General features: G+C 63.6%; 1 protein-coding gene across 1 annotated transcript in view; it reads left to right on the top strand.

Moving 5' to 3' along the window:
- HIP1 (huntingtin interacting protein 1) overlaps positions 1 to 7,126 on the top strand; it is a 45,887-nt gene that overhangs the window by 36,943 nt on the left and 1,818 nt on the right. Inside the window, exons 11-29 of the mRNA XM_017824029.1 lie at positions 35 to 166; positions 736 to 833; positions 968 to 1,040; positions 1,880 to 2,063; positions 2,152 to 2,240; positions 2,331 to 2,447; positions 2,534 to 2,635; positions 3,326 to 3,520; positions 3,629 to 3,776; positions 3,859 to 3,945; positions 4,138 to 4,245; positions 4,800 to 4,936; positions 5,044 to 5,154; positions 5,246 to 5,304; positions 5,402 to 5,495; positions 5,814 to 5,914; positions 6,029 to 6,134; positions 6,229 to 6,352; positions 6,828 to 6,889. Of these exons, the coding sequence (XP_017679518.1) occupies positions 35 to 166; positions 736 to 833; positions 968 to 1,040; positions 1,880 to 2,063; positions 2,152 to 2,240; positions 2,331 to 2,447; positions 2,534 to 2,635; positions 3,326 to 3,520; positions 3,629 to 3,776; positions 3,859 to 3,945; positions 4,138 to 4,245; positions 4,800 to 4,936; positions 5,044 to 5,154; positions 5,246 to 5,304; positions 5,402 to 5,495; positions 5,814 to 5,914; positions 6,029 to 6,134; positions 6,229 to 6,352; positions 6,828 to 6,889 (2,127 nt within the window). The remainder of the gene's footprint in view (positions 1 to 34; positions 167 to 735; positions 834 to 967; positions 1,041 to 1,879; positions 2,064 to 2,151; positions 2,241 to 2,330; positions 2,448 to 2,533; positions 2,636 to 3,325; positions 3,521 to 3,628; positions 3,777 to 3,858; positions 3,946 to 4,137; positions 4,246 to 4,799; positions 4,937 to 5,043; positions 5,155 to 5,245; positions 5,305 to 5,401; positions 5,496 to 5,813; positions 5,915 to 6,028; positions 6,135 to 6,228; positions 6,353 to 6,827; positions 6,890 to 7,126) is intronic.

Below are 7,126 nucleotides of genomic sequence, written 5' to 3'. Positions count from 1 at the left end.
CCCTTCCCCTCACCCTGCTGCCATCCCTCCCCAGAACCCCCCCAACTTCCTGCGAGCCTCGGCGCTGTCGGAGCACATCAGCCCTGTGGTGGTGATCCCTGCTGAGGCGTCCTCCCCTGACAGCGAGCCCATCACAGACCTGGTGGAGATGGACACGGCCTCGCAGGTGAGGGTGGAAGGGGCCCTCCAGCTCCGAGCCCGGAGTTACTTCTCCAAATCCACACCGTGGTGGGGGCTGAGACAGCAGGGATGGCTTTGGGAACTGGGGAGTGTCACTGCTGGGGGGTGAGTGGGTGCTGGATGCCCCAGCTGGGAGCTGGATGTCCCAGCTGGGTGCTGCCAGGGCTGAGCCAGCCTGGATTTGTCTCCCAGTGCTGCTCAGTGGTGTGGTGCCCTCCAGTGATGGGCGAGGAGAGGTTTGGCTTTGAGCATCTTCCACTTTAGGTCTTCACCCTCCTCTCCACCAAAGGTTGTTCCCTCACTGAGTGAGGAGGGGAAGGAGCGTGTGGTGACATGGCTTTGGGGATCTTCTCCCCCTGGGAGTTAAGTGGGGATGGACCAGAGATGCCCCATGGCAGTTCAACACACTCAGTGCCCTGGGAGCAGTGGGGGGATCCAGCCCCAGTGTCCAGGCAGCTCGTGGGCTGGTTTGGCAGTGACACTGGGGACATGGAGGGGGTGAGGGTTCCCAGGTGGTGGGGGGGTCACTCCAGGTCCGTCCTGCTCTTCCCGCAGAGCCTGTTTGACAACAAGTTTGACGACATCTTCGGCAGCGCCTTCAGCTGCGACCCCTTCAACTTCAACAGCCAGAACGGGATGAACAAGGATGACAAGTGAGCAGGCCGGGATCGTACCAGGACCTCCCTTCCTGCAATGGCACCACAGCCGCGGTGGCACGGGGGACACCTCCCCTCCCAGGACGTGTCCCCATGGCACTGAGGAGGTACCCTGTGTCTCTCCTTCCCAGGGACCGGTTAATCGAGCAGCTCTACGGGGAGATCGCAGCCCTGAAGGAGGAGCTGGAGAACTTCAAGGCCGAGGTGGGTGACAACCAGGTGGGCAGGATGAGACCCGGGGGCTCACACTGGGAATGTGGGGTGGTGGCTCTACCCCTGGATGGGCAAGGTGGTGTCCCCATCTCTGCCCTGCCCTGTCCCCAATGGCTTCTGCATCCCTGCCCACCCTGGGGGTCTCCAGGTGTGCCAGGGGGCTGCATTCCTGCAGAGGGGATGGGCTCAGCACCCTCGGTGCTTCAGCTGGATGCATTTGGGGGTCTGTGGGGTGGTACCCATGGCGGGGGCTGCTGGATGGTACTGGTAGGCATTGGATGGTACTAGTGGGCATTGGGCAGTACTGGTAGGCATTGGATGGTACTAGTGGGCATTGGGCAGTACTGGTGGGCATCAGATGATACTGGTGGGTACTGGATAATACTGGTGGGTGTTGGATGGTACAGGTGAGTGTAGGATAGTACTGGTGGGTGTTGGATGGTACTGGTGGGCATTGGATGGTACTGGTAGGTGTTAGAATGTACTGGTGGGTATTGGATGGTACTGGTGGGCACTGGGCAGTACTGGTGGGCATTGGATGCTACTGGTGGATATTGGGCATTACTGGTGGGTGTTGGATGGTACTGGTGGGTGTTGAATGGTACTGGTGGGCATTGGATGGTACTGGTGGGTGTTAGAATGTACTGGTGGGTGTTGGATGGTACTGGTGGGCATTGGGCAGTACTGGTGGGTGTTGGATGGTACTGGTGGGCATTGGGCAGTACTGGTGGGTGTTGGATGGTACTGGTGGGCATTGGGCAGTACTGGTGGGTATCGGACAGGCCCGCCGGGCACCGAATGGCACCGTCAGCCCCCGGCTGTGCCCGCAGAGCGCACGGGGTGCGGTGCAGCTGAGGGGCCGTGCCAGCGAGCTGGAGGCTGAGCTGGCCGAGCAGCAGCACCTGAAGCAGCAGGCGCAGGACGAGAGCGAGTTCCTGCGCACGGAGCTGGAGGAGCTCAAGAAGCAGCGGGAGGACACCGAGAAGGCTCAGCGGAGCCTGACGGAGATCGAGAGTGAGCAGGGGGAGCTGGGACCAGCCTGGGGTGGGGGTGAGCCCCTGGGGAGGGCCTGAGGGCTCACCTCAGTGTCCCTGCATGGCAGGACGGGCGCAGGCCAACGAGCAGCGCTACAGCAAACTGAAGGAGAAGTACAGCGAGCTGGTGCAGAACCACGCCGACCTGCTGCGCAAGGTGGGCTCCCCAAAAACTCCCCTGGCATGCCCTCTGCCAGCTGTACCCCCCCGGGCACAGGGGGATGCTGAGCTCACTCTGCCATCGCAGAACGCGGAGGTGACCAAGCAGGTGACGGTGGCCAGGCAGGCCCAGGGGGATGTGGAGCGGGAGAAGAAGGAGCTGGAGGACTCCTTCCAGAGGGTGAGCGAGCAGGCACAGAGGAAGGTGAGTATGGATGGGGGGGCACAGCAGGGATGAGCAGGGGCCCCCCCATGGGGCACCAGTGCTGCCAACCTCTCCCCTTGCCGCAGTCTCAGGAGCAGGCAGAGGTGCTGGAGACGCTGAAGCGGGAGCTGGCAGCCAGCAGGCAGGAGCTGCAGGTGCTCCAGGGCACACTGGAGTCCAGCACGCAGGTGAGAGCGTGGGGGGGGGCCTGCAACCCCTCACACAGCCCTGGGGTGGGCAGCCAGGCCTTACCCTTCTGAGACATGATACCCACCACTGGCCTGAGAACCCTGTCCTCTTCCTCTCCACATCTGGGTGGGTTGGATGGTCACACCACGGGGTTTCATGCTCCTGGGTGCAGGAGCATGTGGAGCAATGGGCTCCAGCAGCAGGGATCATGGAATAAAAGCCCTGGAAGAACTCTGCCCATTGTAAACTCAGGCAGCAGTGTGCCACACACTGCAAGACATGCCAGAGGGTATCCCATGCCTGTGGAGATGTGGAGCATAGCAGGGATGTCTGGGCTTGGTGGAGGAGGGAGAAGCTGGCAGGAAAATGCAGTTATCCATTCCCAGGGTGGGCAGACACTGCAGCAGGACAGGGATGGGGCAGAGCTCCAAGGCCACAGCCACAGTCCGCATCCATTCCTGCATCAGGATGGTGACGGTCATGATAAAAGTGAATTTTCACTGAATAAAAGTGAAAGGGCTCCCTGGGAGCCTCGGTTGTCACCAGGTGAGATCATCACTGCCAGGTGGTGATGCAGGGCTACGCCTGCAGGGACAGTGGGGGTGGCCCGAGCCTGGACTAGGAACCAGACCCCAGACTGGAGGGTTCACCCTCGGCACAGCCCCGACCACCATTTCATTCCCCCCCAGGCGGGAGCGGAGCAGAACTCCCGGATCAGCAGCCTGGAGCAGGAGCGGGACCGGCTGAGCCAGGCAGCGGAGCGGCACGGGCAGGACATGGCAGCGCTGCGGGCAGAGCTGCAGCAGCTGCGGGACACGCTCAGCCGGGAGCAGGAGAGCAGCAGGACCGAGCTGGAGTCGCTGCAGACCCAGCTGAGAGACAAGGTACCCCGGGGCAGCCCCATCCCTCCAGGCCACGGGGGTTCGGCAGGGCTGGGTGAGGGGGATGCCGGTGGCACAGCAGGGCCCCCGACACCCCTGTGGGGTTGGCAGGAGGGCGCAGAGCAGGCGCTGCAGCGGCGCCTGGCCGAGGAGCAGCGATCCCTGCTGCGGGGCACCGCCCGCGAGGCCGAGCGGATGGTGCAGGATGCCCTGGCTCGCATGGAGGATCCCGCCCACATCGGCTGCACCGGCTCGGCAGGTGAGGCTCCCAAACCGGGCGTTATCCCGGCCTGCCCGCTCCCTGCCGGCCTGGCTGAGCCCTGCCTGCCCTCTGCCTGCAGATTGCCTCCTGTCCCGCACGCTGGCAGCCTCCGAGTGCGTGGAGCGGCTGCGGGACGCACACGGCAAGTACCTGTCGGATGGCACAGGTGAGAACGGGCAGCCCTGGGGGCGAGGGCACAGGGGCAGCCCTGGGGGCGAGGGCACAGGGGCAGCCCTGGGCAGGGGGAGGGCACAGGGGCAGCCCTGGGCAGGGGGAGGGCACAGGGGCAGCCCTGGCATGCAGGGCTGGGTGGGCAGCGCGGAGGGGGCTGAGGTGTGTGCCCCCTGTCCCGCCGCAGCCCTGGGCTCCCTGCTGCCCTGCCTGGCCCTCTTCGCCCACCTGGTCAGCGACACCCTCCTGCAGGGCAGCGCGACCTCCCACGTGGCCCCCGTGGAGCCCGCTGACCGTGAGTGCTGCCCCACGGGCAGGGCATGGCGTGGGCAGATGCCAGGGTGGGGAGGAGGCAGGGGTGGGCCAAGGGCCAAGGTGGGGAGGAGATCAGGGCGGGCAGAGGATTTGGTAGGCAGAATGCTGGGATGGGCAGGGGCTGAGTAGAATTCTGGGGCAGGTAGGAGCCAAGGTGGGCAGGGGCTGGGGTGGACAAGGGTCATTGCAGGCAGGGGACAGAGTGGGAAGGATGCTGGGGTAGGCAGGGAAGGATTCTGGGACAGGAAGGGGCTGTGGTGGACAGGGGCAGACAGGGCCAAGATAAACAGGATGCTGGAACGGGCAGGGATTGGAACAGACAGGGGTTGGGGTGGGCCAGGACCGAGGTGGGCCGAGGTCATGGAATGCAGGGGACTGGGTGGGAAGGATGCTGGGGTGAGAAGGTGCCAGGAGACCAGCTGGGCAGGATGCTGGGACAAGTAGGATCAGGATGGGCAGGATGCCAGGGCAGGCAGGGACCAGACACCTCCATCCCTCCATGTGGCCCCCTCACCCCCTGTGCTGCCAACACAGGTCTGCTGGAGCTGTGCAGGCAGTGTGGCAGCGAGGCCCTGAGCTACCTCAGTGCCCTGCAAGACCCAGGGACAGTGGGAGGTGCTGACTGCAGCCCAGTGACAGCCTGCCTGGGCCGGATCAGCACCATTGCAGAGGTGGGTTCCCCCAGAGGGCTGGTGGGATGGGGTCAGGCTGTGGTGGGCACCGCCAGAGGGGCTGGTGCCACCCCTGGACGTTCCCTTTCATCCCATCCCGTCCCCAGGAGCTGCGTCCCAGAGGGCTGGACGTCAAGCAGGAGGAGCTGGGTGACCTGGTGGACAAGGAGATGGCGGCGACGGCCGCGGCCATCGAGACGGCGTCTGCCCGCATCGAGGTGAGGGCACCCTGTGCATGGGGAAACCACGGGCACTGTGCAGGCCTGCCACCGGGCACAGGGCTCAGCACAGCCTCTCCCCCCCTACCAGGAGATGCTGAGCAAGGCACGGGCCGGTGACACTGGGGTCAAACTGGAAGTGAACGAGAGGTGAGTGTTGGTCAGGGAACTGGAGAGAGCCGGGCAGGCAGGATGGGACTGGTGCCACAGGCACCCCACAGAGGGCTCAGAGGGGTTTGTCTCACAGGATCCTGGGCTCCTGCACGGGCCTCATGCAGGCCATCCACGTCCTGGTCCTGGCCTCCAAGGACCTCCAGAGAGAGATCGTGGAGAGTGGACGGGTGAGCTGGTACAGGGGTGCAGATCAGAGGTGCTTGGCCAGCCAGGGGCCACCACACACTTGGTCGAACATGCTGTTCCAACCCTTGGCCCATTGGAGCGTCCCCACCAGCTGCCAGGAGCTGCTGCCCCAGCCCCAGGGTCTCACCCTGGCTCTGATTCCCAGGGTGTCACAGAGATCCTTGATCTCCCTTCCCATGCAACCCCCCGTGCTGGGTGTCTCCCCAGCTCCCACACGTATCTGAAATGACACCCCAACCTCCTGCTTTCCACCAAGAGTGGGGGTCCCCTGTCCCCAGCCATGCCTTTCCCCATGGCAGGGAGCAGCATCCCCCAAGGAGTTCTACGCCAAGAATTCCCGCTGGACCGAGGGTCTCATCTCCGCCTCCAAGGCCGTGGGCTGGGGTGCCACCGTCATGGTGTAAGTGCCACTGTCACCAGAGCGTGGAGAGGATGGCAGAGTCCTGCTGTGCCCACAGGGAGGGGACACAGGGGTGGCAGGACGATGCTCCAGCCCCTCTCTGCCCTCCCACAGTGACGCTGCCGACCTGGTGGTGCAAGGCAAGGGGACATTCGAGGAGCTGATGGTCTGTTCCCGGGAGATCGCGGCCAGCACCGCTCAGCTGGTGGCAGCCTCCAAGGTAGGAGGTTTGGGGTGACCCTGGGGCACCTTGTGGTCACCCCAAATCGTAGGGCTGGTGGGGTGGAAGTGATCCCTCCTGGCTGTCCCGGCAGGTTAAGGCAGACAAGGACAGCGCCAACCTTTGCAAGCTCCAACAAGCCTCCCGGGGGGTCAACCAGGCCACAGCCGGTGTGGTGGCCTCCACCAAAGCTGGGAGGTCACAGGTGGAGGAGAAAGGTGAGTGTGGGGCTGCAGGGATTGTAAAGTCATGGAATCACTTGGGTTGGAAAAGCCCTCTAGAACCATCGAGCCCATCATGAACCCATGTCCCCAAGTGCCACATCTACACAGCTTTTAAATCCTTCCAGGGATGGTGACTCCACCATTTCCCTGGGCAGCCTGTGCCAGGGCTGACAACACTTTCAATGAAGAAATTTGCCCTAATACCCAACCTAAACCTCTCCTGGCACAACTTGAGGTCATTTCCTCCAAGCCTAATGCTTGGAGCACAGACCTGCCCCAAAACCTCTGCTCTTGGTCCTCAGCACCCTCATCTGGCTGTGCCCTGGTGGTCTCTGTCTACAGCTGCCCCTCACTCCCTGCCATGTGGATCCCTGCCATGGTGCCAGACCCTGCCAGCATCCTGGGAGCTGCTGGGGGGTCCAAGCAGGGAGTAGAGCTTGAGGGGTGCTGGTGTTGTCTTTCTCCACAGACAGCATGGACTTCTCCAGCATGACACTCACCCAGATCAAGCGTCAGGAGATGGACTCGCAGGTAGGATGTTCCCATATTTTGGGAAACGCACCCACTGATGTCTCGCTTGGGCTACCCAGGCTGGGGGAGAGATGGAGGAGCACCAAGCTGGGGGGGTCACCCTGCCCAGCTGCCCCCAGGCAGCACCAGCATGGGAGAAACCCAAGGTGTGAAGGCCACAGATGGGTTTGCCCAGGAGCCACATGCAGTTGGTTCTCAGTCCCTTCCCAGCAGCCCATGGCCTCCCCACAGCACCCA

Source organism: Lepidothrix coronata, unplaced genomic scaffold (genome assembly GCF_001604755.1).
Source record: "Lepidothrix coronata isolate B3197 unplaced genomic scaffold, Lepidothrix_coronata-1.0 Scaffold108, whole genome shotgun sequence".
Lineage (NCBI taxonomy): Eukaryota > Metazoa > Chordata > Aves > Passeriformes > Pipridae > Lepidothrix > Lepidothrix coronata.
Note: the sequence above shows the minus strand (reverse complement) of the source record. Positions and strands in the feature narration are given on the sequence as shown.